This window comes from Gasterosteus aculeatus, chromosome 12, assembly GCF_964276395.1.
Source record: "Gasterosteus aculeatus chromosome 12, fGasAcu3.hap1.1, whole genome shotgun sequence".
NCBI lineage: Eukaryota > Metazoa > Chordata > Actinopteri > Perciformes > Gasterosteidae > Gasterosteus > Gasterosteus aculeatus.
The window spans coordinates 11,711,257-11,736,324 of record NC_135700.1 but is presented as its reverse complement, the minus strand read 5'-3'; the positions used below and the strand labels follow the sequence as shown (position 1 = coordinate 11,736,324).

General features: G+C 41.5%; 3 protein-coding genes across 4 annotated transcripts in view; 2 read left to right on the top strand and 1 right to left on the bottom strand.

The window, feature by feature from the left end:
* Nucleotides 1–16,833, top strand: part of mrvi1 (murine retrovirus integration site 1 homolog) — a 23,567-nt gene extending 6,734 nt beyond the window's left edge. Inside the window, exons 12-33 of one of the 2 annotated variants that reach the window (XM_040169219.2) lie at nucleotides 350–378; nucleotides 4,782–5,000; nucleotides 6,288–6,391; nucleotides 6,483–6,544; nucleotides 7,134–7,298; nucleotides 7,471–7,548; nucleotides 7,661–7,710; nucleotides 7,854–7,910; nucleotides 8,027–8,482; nucleotides 8,623–8,701; nucleotides 9,405–9,525; nucleotides 9,684–9,714; nucleotides 10,851–10,991; nucleotides 11,201–11,332; nucleotides 12,059–12,212; nucleotides 12,392–12,441; nucleotides 12,850–12,990; nucleotides 13,486–13,547; nucleotides 14,206–14,328; nucleotides 14,565–14,693; nucleotides 15,979–16,164; nucleotides 16,252–16,833. In XM_040169219.2, coding sequence (XP_040025153.2) covers nucleotides 350–378; nucleotides 4,782–5,000; nucleotides 6,288–6,391; nucleotides 6,483–6,544; nucleotides 7,134–7,298; nucleotides 7,471–7,548; nucleotides 7,661–7,710; nucleotides 7,854–7,910; nucleotides 8,027–8,482; nucleotides 8,623–8,701; nucleotides 9,405–9,525; nucleotides 9,684–9,714; nucleotides 10,851–10,991; nucleotides 11,201–11,332; nucleotides 12,059–12,212; nucleotides 12,392–12,441; nucleotides 12,850–12,990; nucleotides 13,486–13,547; nucleotides 14,206–14,328; nucleotides 14,565–14,693; nucleotides 15,979–16,141 — 2,546 coding nt within the window. In that variant the 3' untranslated portion in view covers nucleotides 16,142–16,164; nucleotides 16,252–16,833. Of the gene's footprint in view, nucleotides 1–349; nucleotides 379–4,781; nucleotides 5,001–6,287; nucleotides 6,392–6,482; nucleotides 6,545–7,133; nucleotides 7,299–7,470; nucleotides 7,549–7,660; nucleotides 7,711–7,853; nucleotides 7,911–8,026; nucleotides 8,483–8,622; nucleotides 8,702–9,404; nucleotides 9,526–9,683; nucleotides 9,715–10,850; nucleotides 10,992–11,200; nucleotides 11,333–12,058; nucleotides 12,213–12,391; nucleotides 12,442–12,849; nucleotides 12,991–13,485; nucleotides 13,548–14,205; nucleotides 14,329–14,564; nucleotides 14,694–15,978 lie in introns of both variants that reach the window. The other variant, XM_040169213.2, reaches the window with a different exon arrangement.
* lyve1a (lymphatic vessel endothelial hyaluronic receptor 1a) lies at nucleotides 16,827–19,730 on the top strand. Its single transcript, XM_040169262.2, has 6 exons — nucleotides 16,827–18,119; nucleotides 18,241–18,424; nucleotides 18,512–18,651; nucleotides 18,835–19,008; nucleotides 19,166–19,238; nucleotides 19,479–19,730. Exons 1-6 carry the CDS (start codon nucleotides 18,038–18,040, stop codon nucleotides 19,624–19,626), a joined length of 801 nt encoding a protein of 266 aa, XP_040025196.1. The 5' UTR covers nucleotides 16,827–18,037; the 3' UTR covers nucleotides 19,627–19,730.
* ampd3a (adenosine monophosphate deaminase 3a) lies at nucleotides 19,409–25,068 on the bottom strand. Its single transcript, XM_040169242.2, has 14 exons — nucleotides 24,787–25,068; nucleotides 24,497–24,677; nucleotides 24,183–24,348; nucleotides 23,869–24,088; nucleotides 23,603–23,732; nucleotides 23,276–23,470; nucleotides 22,985–23,116; nucleotides 22,745–22,908; nucleotides 22,503–22,629; nucleotides 21,841–22,004; nucleotides 21,363–21,483; nucleotides 20,819–20,992; nucleotides 20,574–20,684; nucleotides 19,409–20,483 (listed from the first exon to the last, which is right to left on the bottom strand). The coding sequence occupies exons 1-14, from the start codon at nucleotides 25,005–25,007 to the stop codon at nucleotides 20,307–20,309; spliced, it is 2,283 nt and encodes a 760-aa protein (XP_040025176.1). The 5' UTR covers nucleotides 25,008–25,068; the 3' UTR covers nucleotides 19,409–20,306.

Below are 25,068 nucleotides of genomic sequence, written 5' to 3'. Positions count from 1 at the left end.
TACTAACCAGCGGATCAGGCTCCCTGTGTACTCAAACTGGTTGCCAGGTTATTGTTGCCCTTGGTTATAGAGGTGGACAAGGGCGGAGGTGCTTCCTGAAACGGCAGTTAACCGTCTGATGACGAGATCAATATCAAGACGCCTCACAGGACAGAAAACTAAATTGATTTCTTCCACACTTTATTCTCGTTGTTTTTCTCATGCACACACACACACACACACACACACACACACACACACACACACTCACTCTGACCTTTCTCTGACGTCTGATGATATTTGCATTGCACATGGTTTCCTGTTGAATGCAAATGAACTGTTTTCACTGTCTGTGCTGTGGCTCCAACAGGTGGAACAGGAGGAGGCAGCTGCAGCAAGGTAAGACTCCATTCGTCTCTACTGAAGTACAACATGATATTATTTCTGTCTGCAGTTACGCTGGACGCCTAATATATTGTGTGATTTTGTATGTTTCATGTTTTTTTTAACTGGCCTGGTAGATATCCTGAAAGTTCTTATTTCAATCATGGCAATGTAGAGGTGGAAAATAACTAAATGTATTCTATTTGAGTATATACACTACATTAAAGCTTATTATTGTACTTGATGGACATCATAATGTTTTTTTAACAAAATAAATATATAAATAAGTATATAAATATATATAAATAAACTGATAATTTGTTAGTTTGAGGCTCAAAAGTTAAATGATGAGCAAGAGCAAAAATGTGAGGAAAATTCCATAAATGGGACAGAATTATGTATTAGAACTTTGTTTTTAATTTTCTCTCTTTCATCGTCTCACGACTTTCAAGATTTATTATGTGACTCTTATGAACCGCTGGACTAACTAGCTACACCTCAACGTGTAGAGCAGTAAAATGCTAATTGCAACAGTATTAATATTATTGCACTTCATAATAATATGTCAGTCAAAAATATTATTCAAGTACGGTTAATTCTTCAGGTATGTATGCATCACAATACTTTTCTTTCACCCAAAGAGACTTTTGAGTGCAGGATTTGTACTTCTAACGTATTTTACATTGTTTAACCAGTACTTAATCTGAATACTACTTCTACTAGTAGATTTGTGTAAAACAACACAAACTCAATGCTTAACTAACTTAATAATTATAATAATTTACTCTAGTTGAGTTTAACAATTGCGTTCCTCCAAACATGTGTCTCTGTGGGCTGTGATATTGTTGCACACAAAAAATTAAGGATGATCCAAAATCTCACCACTAAAAAGCGGCAGCAATGGTTGGAGGTTTGACAATGCAGTTTGATAAACAATAACTAACTCTAAGGGGTTATAAGTGGATGTATGTATTCCTCTTAGGCTGCAGAGTAAACATAGATTGGACACAATCTATCTATCTATCTATCTATCTCTCCCAAACATGCTCTCGAACATAAATACACACAAAATAGTCTCCCACACTTTAATTACAGAAACAAACACTGCAGGAAAAAAATGACATTCTTTTTTTAAACTTTCTTCAGCTTTTGTTGAGGGATGATCAGTGGAGCAGCAGCCTGAGAACACACACACACACATACACAAATACCCCACAGCAGCCCAAAGACGCATACAGAGCCCTTCTCCTTAAATGGTCAAAGCTCCCAGGAGTGAAAGAGAGGCTGCTGCTGAAAAAAGACAGAGAACAGAGGGGACGGGAGAAGGAAGGAGAAGCCCCGAGGAAAGAGGATATTTCTCAGGGAGAAGCAGAGAGTGGCAGTTTGACTGTAGAAAGTCGGTCTGAGTCGGAGATATCAGAGGGAGTGTGTGTTTGGCCACAGCGCCGGCGGTGGGCTCAGGTAACTTGCGTGCTCTCTGTGGACAGGTTCAGATGGTCGGCTGTGGGGAACTGTGGTGGCTTAGTGGGGGATGGCTTTAGTTGGACCAGGACCTGGCAGGTTGAGCAGCATCAGCCATCTCTTAGCGCTTTGTGCACTTGTGTGTTTTTTTGGGGCCTTTTCGGGACAGCTGTTTGTTTGACTCGTGGCCGCTGAGGTGAGTTAACATGATCTAGCCTTTGTCTGCAAGTGAGACTCAACTTCACTTTTCTTTCTTCCTTCTGTGCTATCATGTTGTCGTCTCTGTCTGCTCACTCACCTCATCATCTCTCCCTGCATTGACTTTTCGTCTGTTTTTCTCAAACTTCCGCCGTCCTGTTTTCTCATATTTTAGCTGTGCAGCAACCACTTCCTCTGCTGGCCCTGTAGTCTGGGCTTCACACAACCAAATTTTAAACAAATCTGGCAAGAGGGAGTGAGCTTATGTAAGAGAGGCGGCGGGGGGGGAGGGGCTCGGTCTGAGCGAGGAGACAGCTAGTCTTTGCCACCAATTGGAATATATTTTAGAGGATGACTGTATCCCTTAAGAACACGGTTACTCAAAAGGAGTTGTGGTCCGGCGTATGTACTGTGTTCGGGCTTGTATGGTCTGTCCTGTTCCCACCACAGGAAACAATCTTAGTGATTGGATTACCCTGAAATATTTATCTCGGCCTCATGGTCTGCTGACGAAGCAGACTGCACCGTTGAGCCTCCTGCAGTTCAGGTCGGCTTCTTTGCTTCGGCTGAGTCAAGATGCTGTCTCTGATACTTGTTGGGTTGCATTTGCAAGCTTTTTTGGTTGCTTACTAAGATAATTTTTCTCTTAGAAATAGGTAAACAGACATGGTTGTGCAAATACAAAGGATTAAATTTACCCCTGATTTATTTGTTTGTATTCTTTTTGTCTAATTAAGCCTCTCCTTACAACTGTAGAAAAGGGGGAATATTGATGAAGTCAGTAACAAAAGATGCAGGTGGTTGCTACCAAAGCTGACCTGTACTTCACTGGCAATTAGTTCACTTTATAAATATTTTTTCCCTCACTTTCATATTCATGTATTCAGAACCTCAAAGCTGACCTCTTTGGCTCGGATTTGATTATTATAGAAGAAGTAGACATCGGAGACTTACTTTCAGGTGTGAGCATCAGAGGAAATCAGAGCTTCAGAGTGTTAATGTTTGTATTAAAGTTAGTGCAGGCTGAGCAATAGTGGGGAGTTTAATCCTGTACACCAGTACTGTTGTTGTCAGGAAATATCCTTGCAGATGGGAGACAGATAAACAACCCATTTCCTCCCCAGTGACTCACATTGTTTCTGTCCCTATATTTTACCAAGAACTTGTCATGTTTGTGATGAAAAAAAAACAGCACGCTGCACATTGTAGCTCTGCATTCACAGAACATTTGTCATTGCATAGAGTGCATGCCATGCCTCTGAAATAACCGATAATTCAGCGCACTTTTCACTCTGTAAAAACACAGCCGTCTCTGTGCAGGTCATGCATATGTATTTCTTTCTATTTTTGGTTGGACCACATTAGCATCCAGTACAAAAACACTGACAATTGTTAATACAGAGTCTTTGTGCACTGTTCTCCTTCAAAGTCTTAAATCACTTAGCTTAGCATACACGTGTTAGTAAAAAAAAGAAAGGAGCAGTACATAGTACATCAATTTGTGGCAGCAGGCAAAATTTCCCATTTACAGCTTTCAGCTATAGGAAACTACACGCTAATGGATGTGTTTTATTATCATTTAATTAAGAAATGTTTAATTAAAAAAATAAAAAATATTGTTTGTCGCATCTGTGGCATAATACAGGATACATGAACATATTCAGGCTGCCTATCACAAATCTAGTATTCCACTATCACATATTTGCATGGACAATATCATAGGTTCAGATTGCTCGTTTTTATTGTTCTTTGAACGCTACCAAAATATGAATACGTTAGTTTGTTGGCTTTTCGTTTCGTTTGAAACTGGGTGTCTGTGGCAACATTCAAGAGTTTTTCTCCATTGTACATGCATCAAAGATTTAATTGTCACACGATTATTATAATTGAAAGGACATTTTTTTTTGTTTTCATCAAATTTGAATTCTAGACAAATTTGAGACTCTTAGTAGAAACCTCTCCATCTTCCATGCTTGTGGCACACAGCATCTTCTCCCAAGCCCTCTGTTGTTTTATAACTACAATGTGCCTCAGGCAGCTCGTGAGACAGAGTATTTATCAAGTTATGAAGCAGAGAATTCTGCATGAACATTGTGTTTTGTTTTTTGTGCCATAGACCATCACTCGGCTGTACAGTGTATGATGAAATGGAAGTCTCGTGTAAAGATTTGAAGAGTCAACTAAATATATTCCCAAAGTTAAAGGTGCCCTGTGGAATTTTCTGGTCAACCGACATTTAGTGTTTCTTATTCTTACCAAATATGTGCAAGACTTTTTTCCATGCCTTGTTTTATGTTCACTACAAATAAAGAGGACCTACTTGTACATATTTTCTCCCCATCTTTAAGTGATATTTCAAGTATTATCTAAACTACCTTTGACTTGAGTTGGTGGAGAGTGCACTTTAGTGCACTATGACAAAATGCACTGACAAAATGTTTCATGATATCTTTTACCTTATCTCACGTTCTCACTAAAAGATTTAAAAGTGTTGTGTCCGATATTTCTGCCTCTTGGGTTAAAAAAAGTAGCTGCTCTTCCAAAGCAATGGTTTATTAAGCTCTTCTGTGATTTGTTCTTTGTTTATTTTAAAGCTGTAGTTGGCCAGTGACGTTTTTCTTTGTTTGTCAGTATTTCTTTTTAAAGATCAGCAGGTACCTGCAAATGAGGAAGAGTTACCTTTGGAGTTCTAATGCTTAAATGTTTACTTGCGCTTAACATACTTGTGTTTGAGTCTTTGTGTGTGCATGATTTCGCAGCTCTCAGAGGAGGAGGAACGCGTCCTGCAGGGATCCCCTCCTGAACAAAGTGATTGTCACTCCGAGGAGTCCTGTTCTGACCTCTGCAACGTTGAGAGACCTTTTATTTTCCCCCACACCCGCTCACGCCCCCCACTGCTCCACACCATGCCCACACTGCCTGAGGAAGAGGAGGATTCCCCTGAGGAGCTGGACAGTTCGTCCGACTCTCCCAGTACGGTGAGTATCAATTTTTGAAAGCACATATTGTGCTTTTGGAAAAGCATGTGATGCCACAAAATCTGTCACAGAAAAATCCATTTGGCTCTGGTGAGGAGACTTTATGAATGTTGCTACTGAACATCTGCCCTCAAAGCTTCCTCTTTGTGCCTTGATCTCAAAATGCTTTGTGAAGTTTAGCAGTAACAGCATTTAATCAATCCTTTGAGAAGACATTGGGCCTCTTTCCCCAATATATCTTATCTTACCTACGTTTGATCTTCAAAAAGGCCTCCAGATTCACAAATTGTTCTTAAGCCTCAAATCTCATTTGGGTCAGCTGACCTGCTGAATCACAAACATCCCCCATATTAGAGATGTTTTTCAACATGTCACAACTTTATATGGACCATGTAATCTGGAAGGGGTCACATTCAGAAGTTGAATCATCAAACATCCTGGAGGCAGCAAATTGTTAAACAGTCTGAGAACATTGTCTTCCACTAAAGTCACTCATAAGCACCCAGGATAGATAAGACATGTTGCCGAATGTAATGAAGCTGAGTAATCAAATCAGGCCATGTGCCAACACTGTGAAAGTATCCACCTCCAGTGCTGCACGTCCTTCCTTTCATTTAGATTCTAGTGCAGAGATAAGCGGAAAGAAGAGCTCACGGAATTACTGATTGATCTCAGTTTAAGTTTAGTTGCTTACTACCTTAGGTTGGTTGGACAAGGGGTTTTGGAAGGAACAGGACCGGACCTACCTATAATTTAAGATGATGTGACGCTTGGCAAATATTGGACTTAGTGCTCTACCAATTTTATTCGGAAGTGCAGTTGACTCGTTTCACTAGGAGTCCAAATTGTGCCTGTGGGAATAGTTAGATGATGTGGTCTGTGTCTCTGAATGGCAGCACTATGAGAGGACTAATATCTAGCATTCTCACACACGCCTCTGTGTAACCAGAGCTGTGGTTGATCAGGACTTTCAGAGAAGGGTTGAAGTATTGAGTCATTATTGGAGGATGCTGATCAGAGTGCACAGCTGCTCCAAAGCCAAAACCTCTCAAGGTAGTTAAAGGCACCCACTTTCATTGTTTGTGGTCACCGGATTTCATATTTATTTGTTGGGGAATATGCACAACTGTAGCCTATATTATGTCTGTTAATATTATGTTAATATAATGCATATTCAGATGCAAACTTGTGTTAATGAAAGTAAAACACATGCCACTTTTGCCGAAACTTTATTTTACCATTGACAACATTTGTGTTGTTGTGTTTTTATTAAATTATTTTGTGCAGTCTACACTAAGCAAGATGCCAGCTGTCATGACGGCCCCCACCATCGTCTACCCACAGCAGGCCACCATTGTCCAACAAGACGGACGTCCTCTGGAGCAGACCAGGTAATCCTCCTACTCAAACACTAAAACACTGAACCGGTTTTATTCTTTTTGACTGTAAACTGGGACAATGTGTCTGTTTCCTCTTTCTTAGGCCACACAGTCCCAGAGCTCGGCTGGCCAGAAACTCCACTGGAGGGCCCATCACCACTGTCGGTGGGTAAACCCTGCACACACACACACATTCACACTGCAGATTCTATCTAACAATAGCCACAACATGGTGAAAGCTTCTCTGATGTTATCATTGGAAAAACGTTTGGTTTAGTTTAGCACCAAATTAAAGTCACTGTTTTTAAGAGAACACATTACGACTAAGTTTGGTCATCTGTGTCCTAAGAGATTAATCTGTCTGTATGTCCTCCCACATGCCTGAAATGCTTTTGCAGCTTTGCTTACTTTTGATGTTTAGTTTGTTGCCCTTCTCGAAAGAGATAAAAACATCGCTGACTTGGCCGAACCTCATCACCTGATTTGTTGGCTCACATCTGTGAATTATTCATTGTCATTAAATTTTATACTGACAAATATCTTCTTCGAATACAGAAGTACTCTCAGACTCTGGTATCTTCTTGTCCACAAAGAGTTATCGGACAAAACATATATTTTCGGATTTAAGCAGGCAGACAAGACTATTGATTAACATCGCTGTTTTTCTATTACTGCATTTCTTGACAAAACAAATAACCACGAAACCAAAGTGTGCTTGTATCTTCTTGTCTGTGTGCGTATTCCTCTTTCTCAGACAGCACAGGTAATGTGATCGACCTGCTGAAAGATCAGCTGCCGGAGCTGCAGCTCTCCAACGAGGATCGGCAGAAGAACCTGGAGCTGCTCCAACAGGCCAAGAAGGTCAGCGACCGCTTCCTGACGCGCCGCGGCCGCCGCTCGCTCTCCGAATCTCCCACAGGTAGCGGATCCGCACGCACACACAGATGTTAACACAATACACGGCAGCTCTGTTGTCTAAGTGAGGTTAAGTTATGTTCTTTGCTCATTTTGAGGGTTCTATGGTAAACTCTTTCAGCCACAGGTAAAAGTCAGAATTGAACTGAATGAGTCATGTGTTTCTTTCCCCAAAGGTCTCTCTCCAACTCCGACGCCGTCTTCCTCCCCGTGTTCATCCAGAAGCAGCTCGCTGATTGTCGCCCCTCAAATTGGTAATGTACTTTAATAAACGACTGTTTACAATTTATTCATAATCTTTTCCAAATTACTTTCCGTCCATTGTACTTTGCAAGACTTTTTGTTGGTTATTTACTGCTGTTTCAGCCGGAGGACCCACAGAGGCAACATTTGTCAACTCGCAGTCGGTTGGACAGGTAACAAAATAATTGAAAAACAACATTCACTCTTAAGGATGTGAGATGTGATGCAGACGATTTTTGACGCACGCTCATGTTTCCCCTATTAAAACTGTCAGAGGACATTTTATTACCCCTTTGCTCGTTGTCCTCTCTTGCAGCATCTGGAAGTTCCTCCCGTGAGGGATCAGCCTGACTTGACGACACAGGATCAAGAGGTCAGACGTTCTTGTTTTGATCAGTTGTTTTAGTTCAAAGAGGTTTTTAATTGTGATAGGACAGGCTTGTATTCATGTAAATGTATTAAAACCAGTTGTTATCTTGCTTACTTCAGGGCAACAGACTTCTGATGGACTGGAGGCCCTCCGAGAAGAGGAAAGTGTCTTCTGGGACTCTAACGCCCCGTTTTGCGGTTCAGAAGGAGAACTGTGATCCAGCTGCACCTAGAAACCCCGCAGGAGTCGGTAAAGCAGATGAGGCACCTGGTCCGGGTCGAAACCCCAACCAGGCGGCAGCCACAGGCGTGGCCAAGCCCGTCCCTCGGCCCCCCACCCAGCAGGCCCCCTGTACGGCGGAGATCAAGACCATCGGCGCCTTCCCTCCTCTGATGAGGGCTGTTTCCTGGGACACCGTGGGCACCCTCAACTCTAGAAATGGCGCCCCGAGTTTCCCGCCTACAGCAGAGGAGACCATCTCTGACAAGCCCAGGGATGCTGCCTTCAAAGCCTCAGGATACAAGGACCTCCCCACTCAGCAGGGGGGGGTACCGAAACTCTCCAAATTCAGAGAGGTAACGAATCGGTTCAGCAGATTGAACGCGTCGCCGTCATTACTGCCCGATTTGGTAGTCAAATGGCTCTTCTGTAAAATGTTGTGTGAGTGCTTTGTTTTTTTTTATGTGTATGCGTGTTTGTGCTTGTTTGTGTACAGGAGCACAAGCTAATGCGTAACCAAAGCATCGCGGGTTCCAAGTTACCGGACCTCAGTGAAGCTGCTGAACAGGAAAGAGGTAACAGTTGTTGTTTTCCCCCTCGTAGCCACGTAAGACAGAAAGTACTTTCGGCAGTACATTCGGCAATGTTGCCAAGGGTGTGCACTTCCTGAATCTCAGGGAAAATCTGTTTCAGTCAGCAGATGATGATGATGATCTTATCTCGTTTATCTTGCTTTTACTGGCAACATTGCGACAGAGAAATAAATGCTGTTTGCATGTTCCATCAGCAGATGACATGATGTTAAGTTTTCTGAGGACAATACCACCCAAAGTAGATTGAATAAAATGGCTTTATGTACTTGGTGTGTTTTGGAAAGACACAGAGCTATAGCTTTATTGTTGTGTTATACTTGATTCGGTTGAGACTTAACAGGCTTATATTTAAGTAAGCCAATCATGCATGAAGTCACAAGTTGCAACTTTAAATACATGTATCAGCTATGAACAAATCTTTCAAAGACACTGAACAAACGCTTAATTGGTTTTAAAGGTCAACTGTAGCGAGATAACATGATGTTTGAAAGAAGAAATAACGTTGTCTTCTTAAGAATATATAATACATTTTCAGAATAAATTATTTTTGAGTCATTTCCACTTGTGGGCCCAGTGGACCCGTTTACATTAAGATGTGTGCTCTTATATAGACTCAAAACCAGTTGAGTCTTGATTTCAGATTTTATTTGCTTTGGGGCTGATTTATGCAACACTGTGTTTGCAGGAGCGGCGCCCTATCCACCCTCAGGCAGCTGTGAGGAGGCGAAGGAGAAGTCCGACGCCATGCCAAACATTTCAGATGTGATGCTGCGAAAACTCAAACTGCACCGAGGTCTACCAGGCTGGTGTGCAACAACGGCTGCTTTAGTTAACTTTAATCGTTCTGCCTTGTTTCTCCAGTCTAATCTTTTAATAGTAACGCGCCTTAAGTCTTCATTTTACTGTGGATAAATAATACATGTACATTACTCACCATAACAGTTCCTCTCTGATGTCATTCCAGTGCACCCCCTCTCACTGAAAAAGAAGTTGAGGTTGGTATCTGATCTGTTTAGATTTTGTCTAAAAAGTATATCTGTTAAAAATACACACGGTCATAAGACATTATGAGTGATTGGAAGTTTTCAGTGCATGCTACAGTTGATATTTCATGTGTGGTTCTTTGCTTGTGCTTATCTGTAATTTAAATTAATCATTTTAAAATTGAGGGGACAGACTATTCTACTATTCTCCTCAGTGTTTGCTTTGGACAGAACCAGGCTAAAAAGCTCATCTAACACTCACGAACACAAAATTTTCCAAAAATATTGAACTGCTCATTTACTTATTAAACATCTTTAAATCACGTTGCTAAGTCTGAATAGTACTACATAGTAAATACATGTACTACTTAAAAACAAGGAAACAGCTTGCCAAAAGAAAACGTCAAATGTAATATTCTCATTCTAATTCCCCCTATAAAACACTGCAGTAGTTCCTTGTGTTCATGAGTCTTCATACAATGGGTCATTAAATTGACTGCCAACTATAATCTGCTGACTTTTAGCAATACATTGTGTTCAGACACAGTTGGAACGCAATGTGAGCTCTCGTATATTTTGTGTCAGTCACTGCTGAACATGTTCATAATAATCAGTTTTATTACAAAGTTGTTAGTTACCTCTTTAAAAATTGTCTGCCCGATTTTTAGGGTGTTTTGTCAACAGGAAAGTATTTTTCTGTTCCTGATCAGACCTATGAGACACTTTGAGTTATTTCCTGTAGAGAGAAATCCAAACATTAGTGACGCTGTCAGGCTCAACCGGCAGGCCCTCTGGCTTTTTCCACTGGGATGTGTCTGGGTCAGGAAGTCAGAGGTCATATATTTCCTCTCGGTCGTGGGCCGTGTATGTTAGAAAACTGCGCAGACTTGCTTTGATCAATGTAGCAAACATTAAGTGGTCCAATGTCGCATTCCCACCGTTATGCTGCTCTCTTCTCCCTCACACAATTAACCAATAAAAATGCATATTACTATTACGCAAACAACCTCACTGCCTCTCACTTAGCCTGCGTGCATGTGTGTGTGCTGCACTGTGGGAGGGTTTTCTATGGGTTCCTCTGAGTTTGTTTGTTGCAGCAGTTCATTTCCATCTCCAAGTGTTACATTGTAGTAACTTCCTCCCCGCAGAACGCATTTGTCCAGCTGTCGCTGGCATATCGTAACGACAACTACACTCTTGAGATGAGGCTGAAACAGGCAGAGAGGGAGAGGAACCTGACTGAGGAAGACACCGAGAAAGAACTGGAGGAGTTCAAAGGAGCACTGAAGGTCAGCCCTGGAATACAGCCGCTGATGATAGATTGAATAGAAAAGAAGAATTCCCTCTGGCTCTTTAGTGCTCGTTCGTCTCTTTAATGTTTCCTGGAAAGGTCGCACGGCGAATATTTATCGCACCTGAGTCCGATCCGAGGTACAAAAGACGACATTGATGTACACTTAGTTTTCACGGGAGAGAGCTGTCGTTGTGTTTCTCGCAGATGACTTCGCCCCAGTGGCAGAATTTGGAGCAGCGCGAGGCCTACCAGCGCCTCATAGAGACGGTAGCGGTGCTGCACCGGCTCGCCACGCGACTCTCCAGCAGATCGGAGATCGTCGGCGCTGTTCGACAGGTGCCGTCCTACAAACACAATCAGATGACACAACAGGCTGATACAGAGAACGCTGCATTTTTCAGGATGTCACAGGGTCACGTAGCAACCTTTTTAAAAAGGCCCATGACCTCTATCTGATGTCCTGGGCTGACCTCAGACTAGTTCTTGCAGTATGAAGGTCTTTGGCTATTTATAAATCCAAAAAAAATCCCCTTTTCATCTTTTCCTTGTACTGCTACCCATCCATAAATAACAATCTTATTATTATAAGCCTACAGCAATGGTACAGAAATGAAGTCTCATATATCATCAGATGACTAGTAGTCCCTTATTATATAATATGAAGCAGGATATTTTACATGTATTTATTACGTATTAAGACCTTTTCCATACGGTATTTTTTTCTATGTGCATATTTTAAAATCTGTTCTCACTGCTCTTTTCAACCCTGTTCCCAAAAGCTGTCAGCAGCTTTGAGCAAAAGCCTGTGATGAACCCGCTGCACGCTACCTGCCCAGCATCAACAGCTGACACACAAACTTAGCTGTTGATTTATCCGGTGGCCAAAAACACAACATACATGGGAGAATATATTTCCATATTATTTGGCAGTTACCTTGATAAATAGGTCAAATTTCAACTTGTGTAGTCTGCTTCACGGCTTCAACTCTCTCTGCTAAAATGCTTACCGTTCGGCGCGTGCCTGCGCTCTGTGATATTGACTGTTTTTTCTTTGTGAAACAGGAGAAACGTATGAACAAGGCCACCGAGGTCATGATGCAATATGTGGAAAACCTGAAGAGGACGTATGAGAAGGACCACGCAGAGCTGATGGAGTTCAAGAAGCTGGCCAACCAGAATTCAAACCGCTGTTACGGAGGGTCCATAGACACAGGAGGTAAGACTGTGCCATTGAAAACATTCTGATGTTTGATAATGTAGGTTCCTTTTTTAGCATCGTTGCCGCTTTACCCCACCAACATATTTTTTAACCAGGAAACTGAATAGCAGCATGAAGGTAATGGTTTTGTGCTCATGTAATGCTGTATTCTGTGCGTCTCGCATGTCTCTATAAAGACGATGGAGTTCCACGGCCGTCAAGATCGATGTCCCTCACCCTGGGAAAGGTAAGTGCTTCACTTTTACTGTTTTTTAGTGATGAAATATTTGTCAATTAATCATCAGAAAATTACAACTTTTTAATGAATCGTCTTCTACTAAGCACATTCTCTCATTACAGCTGATTGTCTGCTTCTCTCAGTTTCATATGGTTTCAAATTGAACACTTGCACTATTTTTTGGGGTGTTTCTGCTTGCTTGTTTCATGCTAACATGCTGATGCTAAGCAGTCATATGGTTTAGCCAATCACGACTAAAATGTTTTTTTTAAACTTCTTTTTTTTTGTTTCTGTGTTTTATATTTCATCAGGCCTTGTAGTTGTATTATTTAAAATCAACAAAGAAAACATCCCTCAATTCTCATATCCAGTCTTTACTACTGGCACGTGATGCCCGTCTCCTTTCACCCCCACCAGGCTCTGCCCAGACGCAGGGTGAGCGTAGCAGTGGTGCCTAAATTCAACCTCCTGAACATCCCAGGTCAGACCCCAGCCATAGCCGGCCCCGGCCCCGGCCCCTGCATGGGACCCGCAGCTGGCGCTGCTCTTCCTGTCCTGGTAGGTCGTTCTGTCCTGTCCTGTCCTGTCCTGCTATGTCTTGTCCTGTCCTGTCAGCAGCTGATGGGAAGTTAGATATCAAGCATTTGAGGCGGTAACACCCAATCTCCCTGATGGACTAGTCTTTTGTACAATGTTTTTACTTTAAAATCATCCCTTATGTTATGAAATACATCTTTATAAGACATTCTTCAAGACAATCTGTTTTTGGAATGTAGGCCAGTTGTCTTTTATTGCAGTAATTTACTGGTTATTAATAATAAGTGCTGGTCCAATAATATCTATATTAATTGTCAGTAACAAAACTGATGGTAACAAAACATATTCACTAAAGTACTGAACTACAAGTTGTAGTTCTTGTCTATTTGGGGTTTCTTGTGAGGTATCTTTGAGTCTCCCTCAATAGGCATTTCCCCTCTAAACGTCTCTGGTGGTTTCTGTTTACTGTGTATTATTGAAATCATTTATTAAAATATTCAACACTCTCCTCTTTAGTGTGAAGCAAATGATGTGAAAGGGAATGCTCCCACAGAGGCAGCACAACCAGCCACAGAATGGTATGTCTTTAATGTTCTCCTGGTGTTTTCTTGCGCACGTGTAAAAAACACATGAATGCATGCACAGTGCGTACACATACAATTGCTGGATTCCCAAGGTCACCACACAGTCCTGAAACAATGGGCGGAGCCCGAAACATTAACCTTATCAAAAAGCATTTTGTGCTGCAGTGAGACCTCTGCTTTGTGTGTGCATGACTCTCAGGATGTGTTTTACGGTGCAGAGAAAAGCCCCAGTGGGGTGACAGCGTAAAAAATAACCAAACCTAGCTGCAGATGATGGATAAGCTGCCCTGGGTCGTAATCTAAACATTTGTGCAAAGAGTTTGACAAAGTCCAGGCCCGAAGCTCGAATCATATCCTGGTTATACAGAGAGCCTGAGTGGAGCTCTCGAGTGTCTAGAGGTTCTGCGAGGAGAAAAGAATAGCAAAAACAAATGAGCAAAGTGCCGGCTCCATTCATTTTCTTCCCCCCTCCAATCATGTCTATAATGCACACCACCACTTCAGTGCAGCACGTTTGCTGTTAAAAAAAAAAGACCACGAAGGCCACGGTGTTGTGATGGAACCAAGATGTCCACTAATCCGTTTTGTAACCTCTGCTGTGATGGTGGTTCTGTCCGAGGCTGATTGTTCTTTCCCATCTGAAACAATGCAGTGGAAAGAGTGTGTCGGAGCAGGAAAGTGTGCCAGCCAAGTCTCCGGTTAACTTAGAAGAGATCAGAGCCGAGATCAGAGCCGAGCTCAAGACAAAGATCGAAGAGGAGTCGTATAATAAAGGGTGAGGCTGTCTCTCCTCGTCCTTAACTACACACAAACACACATTGTATACTGACATTGCCGTTTGTCATCACAAACCTCCACATGTATGAGGCTCATCTGGTATGTTGTTGTAATGTTAAGCATACAACTTTAAATATGTGACACATTGAATGTTACTGCCTGAGGATAGGATGTAAATATTAATACTGTATGACCTTCGATATTGCTGGTTAAATTGAACATTTATAAATGCAGCTTACAAGAGGGACTGAAGCAAAGCAAAGAACTCCAGAGGGAGAAGCCGGAAGAGGAAGACGCTGCAGGGAAATTGCTGGAATTAAAAGATAAGGATGAAGAGAGCGGAAAGAAGAGAAGAACAAGCAGGTAAACTGAACCTGTTACTTTAAAACAAATAATAAATTAACATATAAACAATAAATAAACTGTATTGATAGTTCCATTCAAAATGCACTAAAAACAAACTAAAAATGAACCTGAAACTCATCTACGTGATGGAAGTAAATCTCAGTGAGACCCGTCTCTATGTAGGACATCTCCAACTTTCAGCATTTATATGAATCTTACAACTTTTAAGATGTATTTTGTTATCGACTTCCAGAAAGTCGGATGTTCATTTGTCAGGATAAAAATCCTCCTCAGATTATTTGTGTTCTGTTGGTGAGTAAAGGGGCGGCATGGTGGTGTGGTGGTTAGCACTGTCGCCTCACAGCAAGAAGGTCCTGGGTTCTCTCCGGGTTCTCCGGGTCCTCCCACAGTCCAAAGACATGCTCTAGGGATCGGGTTGATTGGTAACTCTAAACTCGCCGTAGGTGTGGGATGTGAGTGTGAATGGTTGTTTGTCTCTGTGTTAGCCATGCGATTGGCTGGCATCCAATCCAGGGTGAACCCCGTCTCTCACCAGAAAGCGGAGAAATGCAGCTTTTTGGATATTACGGTAATCAAGAAATCAGTAGCAGGAGAGCCTCCTGGTGTTGTAAATATTATAGTATTTTGGGATGTTTTTTCGCTGTCTTTTGGCCTTAGTTTCTTTCTATTAAAGTTAAGTCCGTCTGTCCAATCAGCACTTTAGGGCCACCGTACGTTGGGGATCAATCGACCTGTTGTAAAGACCCGCCCCTTGAACGCAGACTAAAGTCTATCATGATAGAAAAAAAGATTATATCTCTTTTGGCACCAAACCTGTTTTCCATGCTGAATCAGCCGTACATCCTCCATATGTCCCTCTAACTCATTTTGTAGATTGCAGTTTTTTATTTGGGAACGGTAGTTAGTGACAGTGTGGGCTCCGTGGAAGCTCTGACAGTTTGACCTAATAGACTTGGTGGTTTAACGAAAGTGACATTACACATACTCTTATTTTCATACTTGATACAAAAACCCCAATTTCCTGCCACTGACATTATCTTGATAAACATTCTAAATTATAGACACAGAGGCTTTTTATTGTGAGGGAATTTAATTATTATCAATTAATGGTTTAATATACAACAAAAAGAAAAGGCTGTATTCAAATTTGAAGGAGTAAACAGCCAAATTTCAAGAAGTGGATCTCGTTGATGATTTTGGGATTTGGCTGAAGTAAATGTTTTAACTGCTGACGTATATGAGCAAGTCCGATGTGTACTGAATGCTGTAATTAACTCCACAGGAGGATGCAGGAGGTCCTGGTTCTTCTTGGTCGGTTTTGTCCCAAGATTCCCTTGAGTCGACGAATTCTCTGGATCGCTTTGACACTGTTTGTAGTGATGTGTCTCGTTATCAGTATTTTTACATTCTTCAGTGACTACTACAAAAAACGAGAGGACACGTAAGCAGAGACCGACTTTTGTTCGAGGTGAGATAAAGATCTTTGGACTGATTGTAGAAGAACAACCAAAGAAAGTACAGAATAACTGAGCCAGTTGTCCTTTGTCTCTGCCAGTTTACCACGTGACAACAATCAGACCCACTTGAATCCATGACCCTGACTCTTGAGGGCTAAAGACGTTTTGGGAGGCTTAATGGATAATGTTGCTTTTGTTATAGTTAACAGTTCATTTGTATTAACTTAACATGACAAATTGACAAAAGAAATTCTGTTTAGGGACCAATTATATAGTGCAATGTAGTGCATAGTCTCTATGTATATATATCTATATATCTATATAGATATATATAGGTGTTAAATGCTATAAAATTGTATATTTTTCAACATTCATGTTATAATTACAATTCATCAGGTCTAATAGTAAAGCCCCTTTGAGATTTCATATAATATTTAAAGATATACAATATAAAAGAATGTTCTGTTCATTTCTATAATGTGTATTTAAATGCTTTCAATTATAAGTGCAATCTTTTTTTGTGTTTGATTGATCATGTGTGTCCTATTGCCTTCAGAGCACTGAGAGATTTCTTCTACATGAGAGCACTGATTAGATCTTCTTTGCACATGTGTGCCACCCTTGGTTATTAATTATTTGTAAGTTTCAGGATCTCCCTGAAATAAAGGTGCCTTAAAAGATATGGCAGTCGTTTCTACTGAGATATATAAGATGTTACCAAAGTTGATTGGTGCTATATTCTATCTTCTAACCTTGCAGTGGAAACAACTTATAAACACATCTTAACTCAAGTTTTTGGTGACTTTCCTGAGTAGTAAATAAAATAAATAAATGTAGATACTGATTGTAACATTATCCTGCAGGTAACATACTGGTATTAATATAACTGTTGGCACGAAAGCAGCATATTATTTTCTTGCTCACCAACATGTCTGTTCTCACTTTCCAACGCATCTCATAGGAGTAGTCCAGAGTGACCTTAAGAGAAGTTGAATATCTGTCCTTTCCAATAGTAATTCATTGTGCCGTCGTCGACGCCTCACATCTGAGTGTCATGTTGTTGTGGCAGTGATTGACCCAGGAGCAGAATTCAGACAGAACGGAAGTGGTTTTAAGAGTCTTTATTGTAAACAACCATATTCCACAGGGCAGCTGGCGGGGAATCCAGAGAGGTAGCGAGCCAGGCTGCGTGGAGTTTTTTCAGCCGTAACTTTAAGTTCCTCGTTTGGGGACGATCAGGTGCTCGATGAGTGCAACGTGTTACAGCTGCGCCGGTCAATTGGGACAGGTCGGACCATGACACTGACAAAAACACTGCTGCGCGTTCGTCATTTCCTTGCCACCAGGTCGTGTGGATGTGTTTTTTGTGGAAGTGGGATGTAGTTGTGTGCCAAAGGCTCATCGGAGGATACCAGACATCATAAGCATGTTCGTGATGGAGGAATTTCCCGTGGGAGGAAGTCATTTGGACGTAGTGCCCGGTGTCAGATGTCAGCAATAGTGCATCACTTGAGGACATTCCTCTCGTATTACATACCATGTTTTTCACAAGAGGAATCCAGTTTAATTCTTCACTTAATCAGGAAGCATGAATTAGCCACCTTTTATTGAGCATTCCCGTAGCTTTATCTCCTGTTGACATATTTTTTTATCTGCTTGTCTCCTGGGCCCTGCTCCGAGAACATATGATGGCTCTTGATCTGGCCCGGGAGCAGCACTTCCCTCTTCCTTTTCCGTTACTTTCTGGTAATGACCGAGTCCATACGCCCCAGTGGAAAAGGATCAACCCTATTTAACCCTGTCATTTGGCTCGCAGTCACATAAACTGTGCATTACTTGCCATCGCTCTGCTTTTATCTGACTGGACTCTGACCAGAAATAAATATGATTTGGTTTTGCATCACTTCGCTGTTGTCTTTCACTCAAGTCACCTCTGATCAAACTATTGACACGAGCCGCATCAGAGGTAAGTGATTCCAGCAGTTTTGATTTTTATTCATTTGTTAAATTATTATTCTGTTCCAAATATAAGGATTCCTCCACTGGAAACTTTCTGAATTGGAAAATGTTTTGTATGCCTTTTCCAGTTTTCCCAGCAGAAAACCAAAGTATTGCTGGAGTGTTCCAGGTTAGTACGTTAAATGACCGCAACCAGCCTGAGTATTCCTTCAACGCCTCTGAAGCTCGGTGGCTGTGCTCGTCCCTCGGAGTGAACATTGCCTCAAAAGCTCAACTACAGGAAGCTCTCACTAGAGGTTTAGAAACGTGCAGGTAAGACCAGAGAAGAAATGATCCTCAGTCACCTCAGTAGAGTTTCATGTAATGTTCCTGACGTTGTCGTATTTGGATTTTATTCAGGTATGGATGGATTGATGAACATTATGTGGTCATTCCTCGCATCAAAGCCCTTAATAATTGTGGCCAAAATCAGAAAGGCTTGGTCCCATGGCGAGCACCTGTTACAAAAAAATTTGATGTGTTTTGCTTCAATGAATCCGGTAGGACCTTTGTATATACATTTTATTTATTATCAAGTGACAAATGTTAATGTGTATATATAATGCAAGCTTTTCTTAACAATGCACAAGACTTGTTTTGTAAATGAACCATATTCATCGGAAGGTATTATCTCAGACTAATGGGAGTGAATTGTGCTGACATATGCTTATGCTCATGCACAGATGCTGCAACACAATTGAAGGATGCAACAACCGATAGCCCTTTGAACAGGAGCGATTACTCAAGACAAACTCAGTTTCCTCCTAAAACAGCAAATCCCACATGGAGACCACAATCTGCATTGTCTACCCCCTTGACTCCTGAAACCATCCACAGTGAGGCACAACCAGCAGGAGGTATAAGGGAATTACTGCTTTGGAAGAACATTTTGTCCAACTCATACTGCAACAAAAATTCTGTATAATGAGTGAAAAAATATAAGTAAAAATCTAGTAAATAAGTATTTATAGGTTTCCTATGACTAATATATTTTCTTGTACACGTTTTTTCCAGTAAAGGCTATACTCTTCACCGTGACTTTTGCCCTTCTCCTTGCTGCAATAATCATCCTTGCATACATGAAAATGTGAGTGTTTTTTTTTCACATTGATAATATTTCATGAAGTTAAATGATGTTGTATGAAGTACGGTACACATATTGATTAGTTAATCAGTGGGCTCTGTACACAACAGCACTGAGGAGCTCTGGATAAACTGATTACACAACCTGTTTAGATACCGCTCATCAAAACCACGTTTGTCCTTCTTTTTTTTTATTACAACCAGAAGAGCATTATATGATTTGATTCTTTCTCTCTGTGAAAAGGAGGAGGAGTTGTGTTCTGAGCTCTGACATGAAGCCGCAGCAAGAAAACATCCAGACAGAAGAGTGGACATGTGTGAACAATATCAAGGAAACCAAGACAGCCGCCCAGGAAGATGAGAAGATAGAAGTGGAAGACAATGCAAGTTAAACTACTTTCCCGCCCCCATGGACAACAACTCAGTAATATTATTTTTAAAGACAAAACGTATCGATTGTATTGTTGGAAATAAAATGTAACAGAATGACCATAAAGAGCTTTTACTTTTCTTAATGTTATAAGTGTATCTTAGTGTTTACATTCATCTGATTTTGTTACCTGGTGCAGTTTAGCCACTAGAGGGCCATGTTTGCCTTACAATGCACATTAATAAAACCAAAGACCATTCATGCTTTTAACACGTCTGCTGCGACAGATGATGAGCATAAGCGACACGTACACATCATTTCATGTCATTACATACTTCTGTGTTTCCCAGTATATTGATGTCTTCTCTTCCAAAACATGCCACAGTATTGAAGGGAGAGACAGCAGAAAGGTGCCGGGCGTCATCTGTTATCAGAGCCTCAAACATTGTGTAACACTCTCTCAACTACAAGTGATCTGGTGTCATAAGTTATTTAATGTACTTCCCACGTCTGGCTTTCGACAGTTTTTGTCTAAACCTTTGAGAAACAAAGTGCCGTCACTCATCCAAAGCATGCGCTTTCACTTTACCAAACCATCACCTCGTGACAGACGTTGCTTTTTTACTGACACAATATTGTGTTTTTTCTTTTTATCATCGTTGGCACAAAAAATAAGCCTGCTTGTCTAATGCAAGGTCTAGATCATTCATACTGGCAACTCATAGCTTCAGACCTCACTGCATCGACTATGAAGCTGAGCTCATTGCACAGTGTCTCGTGTCTGTAGGCCATGCGGATCTGGGCGACGTTGGTCCGGCGGATATCATTCCCTTCGGGTCCGTCTTTCAGATAGTTCACTCCCAAGAAGTGCCTCTTGTTCTGTAAACAAACGACAAAAAAAAGTACTGGGAAACCGGTGGGATTAATGTTCAATATGAGGAAAGACGGCAGAGAAACCGGTGTCACTACCTCATCCGACAGGCCGCTCTGCAGCACACTGTTTCTGGCTATTTCACACACATCACAGGTGCTGAGCTTCCACAGCTGAGCTGCGATAGCGTACTCTTCCATGAGTGGTTCCTACAAGCAGGACAAAACAACGGAGAATTATTTACACTGCAGTACTAACGGCGTCTAAAGCCCATTAGTATGTTTGTAGAGACATGGACCAATGTTCTGGCCTAGTGACGAGTGAATCGTGGCTTTCCGTTTACCTTGGTGTAGTGGAACTGCATGGGATCATCTGTGGACAGGGACACACACAGACCTTTGTGCAGGAACTCTAGGAGAGGATTCTTGGAGTATTCCAGAAACAGGCTGTTGTTGCTGAGTGGAGACATTGCGATTGGAATCTGGGCCAAGTAGTACAGGTACTGCAGGACGGGGCTCTGAGGGAAGTTTAAAAAAATACAACTCTCTCGGTCAGATAAACAATAACCATAAGAAAAAAAATACTGAATGGACCACATGCTCTGCACAAAGCTGGAAATAAGCTCTGTTACGGTTGAATGTGTGTGGTGCGCATGGACTCACAAATAATGAGTTGTTAAATATAATAGCTGTGAGTTCCGATACATTTAATGATGAATTCATGAATTCAAAAGTTTAATTGTTGATTATGTTGTTATCAAAACTCCTTTGTGTTTTCACTTTGTGTCTTCAGTTTCAATTTACTATTAAAAAAAAGCATAGAGGCTTGTCATACTACTGATCTTTGCAGGTTAGCCCACATAGTACAAGCCCCATATTATGAGCTACCTTTTTCAGGTTGAGTCCGTGGGAAATGTTGTCTGATGTGAGAAAGCCAGAGACCAAGTGAGTGATGGATCCAGCTTCTCCACAATGGGGACGTAACTGGAAGGTGCTCAGTCCGCGCTCTCTACAGGACACAAAAGGACCATCAATATACTGTGTGTCGGCGAATCATGGCAGAGTCTACATCTGCTCATCCTTGTATTCATCATGAAGACCATATTTATAGACATCAGCTGCATAGCCTTTCGAGAGGTCAAAGTTACTCTCACTAGGTGTGAGTTCAGTAGTTCAGTACTTGTCAGAGAAAGTATCAATGAATAGCTTCTTCCCTTTTAAAGCTTTAGTCAACTGTCCACTCAGTGCTGGAACCACGGCACCAGTTTAGGTCCATTTCACATTTTCCTCCATCAATCTTACAGCAAAGCAATTTCCCTTAATGAAGAAGTATGTTTTGAAGAGGCAAGAAGGCATTGGGACTTACTTTCTGAGGTTGTTGAGGACCATGATGTTTGCATACATGTGGAAGATGTAGTAGCTGTATGGAGGGTTCTCATCTGCAGTCCACTGTTCTGGCTTTGGGCTCCTGAAGGAGAACATGTGATCGCTGTGTTTGGACTCATCGTCTACACTGTCGAACCCTGACACCTGCACAAAAAATATCACTTTACTACTGGGATGGTTTCATGAAGCCTGGTAGGCACCAAAGGGAAATTTGTTTCAATATTCACGTCACAAATATTAGTTTGTTTGTTCTATTCTATGAATTGCTTAATTTACCTCAAATTACTTCATTTATTTCTTCAAGAGAAGACATTACATTGACCCTGGTTTAGCAGAATGGTTTTAACAAACTGTAATTTTTAAATTATATTTTTGATTAATACTTATTAAAACACACATCATTATATAATAAGTTATATACATAAGTTGTTTATATATATTATATAAACAACTTATCTGTGTTCATATACTGCGCATACAACTTACATGGGGGGTTAGCAGTGATTATGTTAGAGTATAAATAATAAAAAACATAAATCAAACATGATATGAATTAGAAACACGAGCCAATCCTTGGTGAACGCAAGTTGATCATTTCGAGGCTCTTGATCATTTCGAGAACTCTGTTGTACAATATCTTACGTATTTTAGGAAAACATGAATTTCTTTGTGGTTCTGTGGGTTAACAGACGCCTCAAATAGAGGAAGGAATATGTTCTCCAGCATCTTGGCAAAATTGGGTACCAGTTTCTTTGCCTTGAAAATATCACTGAAACACATCAAAACAAATAAAAACGTATATTTTTAGGAAATGTAATACTTGCCATTTTCAGAATATCTATTCAATTAGAAGCATGAGGATTTATTAAGCCTGTAGCACTCACTATATTCTGGGAACTTGAATGATCCACCTCATGTTTGGAGAGTGTACTTTGTGCTGAATAAACCACTTTGACAGACTGTGCCACTCCCCTGGAGAGCGTCCATAGATGGACAGGCGAGGCTCTGCGTGCTGGTACTTACTCTCCTCCAGGTCATGGGACACTTCCTATTAAAGGAGAGAAGTAGTGTACTAAGCCGTCTCTGCAAAGGTTCAGACGTACAGTGATTACTCGACACAATACCTTGATGATGCGAGCAAAATACTCTCCGTCCAGGAGGTTGTCCGTTTTCAGGAATATTTCTCGAAGTTCGCTAGCTCCGACTGGATTGTACTTTGAGTTGAACTTATCGAAACGGTGGAAGGTATGTCTGCCCTGAAAAGTTGATAAATGAAAAGCAAAATCAGGAAGTTAGAATGATTAGTAATTTAAAAGTTCTAATTAATACTGGTATTTTCCTGTACTGGAGATGGAGGTGGCACAAATTGGCAGAGAGAAGGAATTGTAAGTGGTGGCATTTTTGATTTTTCTTACAGCATGCACATCCAGAGAGTCCACGGTAAGGTCATAGGGATCCTTATTGAGACTGTGGAAAACCTGCTGGAGGGTTATCTTTTGTCCAGCATTTTCCAACACCACACGGTTGGCATCGGCCTTATATGTTTCCTGAATGAAGGTCAGCAGGTGTTTCTGGGACATGCAGGCGGCGGCATGAATGTGTGTGTCCACCTGAGAGAAAGGAACGAAAAAGAATGAAATGTGTGCTGGACGGACAACTTCAGTGTTCACTACACACAACAGTTAAAGGCAGTAGTGAGAACATGAAAACATGTTGAGGTGTATTATTCGCAGTAATCTAACCTTCCTAACATTGTAGAAATCTCTGTGAGGCACACATTTCAGCTCCTTTAGCTCGGCAATCTCATTGAGCATCTCATGGAGGTAGAACTTTGAACTCAAAAAGTTGAGTCGTCGGTGGCAGTACGTCTTCCTGAAAATCAGAGCGCGAGACATTAAAGTGGTCCGATTTGTGTAACTTCACGCAATTGCGGCAACAACCAGTTTTCCAACCAGGGCTGTTTATTCGACCGGCATAGCGGCTGTGTCGATTTGTTTTGGCAACTCACGTCGGCCCGTCTGCAATCATTGCCAGCACATGACTGAAGTCGACGGCAAAGGTCTCAAAGTCTGGGTAAGGAAGGTCATGAGGCTGGTTTTCCCTCAGAGCTTCTGCATTGTCATACACGTACACTATCCCATCCTTCATCTTCAGCTCATAGTTCAGATCCTCCGGGATGTTGTGGGTGCTGTAGGGATCTTCTCCACCGGTTGGACACGGGCACATATCTGGAGACCACCGCATTATTCTGTTACCCTCATACAAACCAGAATAAAACAACAGTGAGAGTATCACAGTGATGTTTATATATGCACTTCAAACCTGGAAGAACTTCATCTTCTTCCCTCCATGTCATGTTCTCAGCGCTGCGGAGGAACTGGGCTGTTGTTCGGCAAAACCGATGATAGGCTAGCTTTGAGTATTTCTCGCGAATAAGCAGAGCCTTTAACAGACTTTTGGCTGAATGTTCATAGTCCTCCACTGTGATCTAAATGGAGAATAAACATGAATCATTGCAATCCGGCCAAAGTTTTTCAATATTCTGTCACCACGACACCATAAGATGGGAGCAGTAAATACACAATTTGTTTAGCAAAATGATCACTTTCTCACACATTTATGTTTACAGTACTCACTCCAGCACAGTAATCACCACTAATAGTGACCCTCTGGTAATCGGGGCAGTTTTCTGGCACTGATGAGCAGGTGGAGCTGGGGGACAGGTACGGCGTGACTGCCACTGGCCGGCTACAATCCGCGTTCACTGGCATTTGCAGCAACATTGAATGGGAACGAATCATCTTCAAGCTTTTTTTCCTGCAACATTAGAAATGAAATGAATACAAGCTACCGTTTCATTTATGATATCAATCTGAGTGACAAGATGTCATTTTTGATTTGGTGCCAAACCAATAGCAGGGCCTACCTCTTGGTACTCTGCTCTGAACGTTGCTCTGCAAGCTCCTTAAGCAGTTCATGCTCCTTGGCTTGCTGAAGGCCGATCGGGCAGTCCTCTGGCACGGTGAACATTGATAAGGCATCCTTGTTGTCTTCTTCCTTTAGCGCTGATGCGTACACTTTCTCTGTTAACAGCTGGGTCTCCTCTTCTGCCTCACTCAGAGTTACCTTCGGGAATTGTTGAGGCATGTCTGCAAGAAGGTAAAGGCTTCAGTGAAATGACTGGTGACAGTGACGTGTATGCATAGGA

Bases quoted from the DNA above. Each gene is read 5' to 3' on its own strand.
- lyve1a (XM_040169262.2), top strand. From the start codon at position 18,038: ATGATTTGGTTTTGCATCACTTCGCTGTTGTCTTTCACTCAAGTCACC. The intron at 18,425-18,511 runs GTAAGACCAGAG...GATTTTATTCAG, and splicing joins AGAGGTTTAGAAACGTGCAG to GTATGGATGGATTGATGAAC. The intron at 19,239-19,478 runs GTGAGTGTTTTT...CTCTGTGAAAAG, and splicing joins ATCCTTGCATACATGAAAAT to GAGGAGGAGTTGTGTTCTGA.
- ampd3a (XM_040169242.2), bottom strand. From the start codon at position 25,007: ATGCCTCAACAATTCCCGAAGGTAACTCTGAGTGAGGCAGAAGAGGAG. The intron at 22,005-22,502 runs GTAAGATATTGT...TTTTTTGTGCAG, and splicing joins TTCATGTTTTCCTAAAATAC to GTGTCAGGGTTCGACAGTGT. The intron at 20,685-20,818 runs GTAAACGGAAAG...TCCTGCTTGTAG, and splicing joins TGCAGTTCCACTACACCAAG to GAACCACTCATGGAAGAGTA.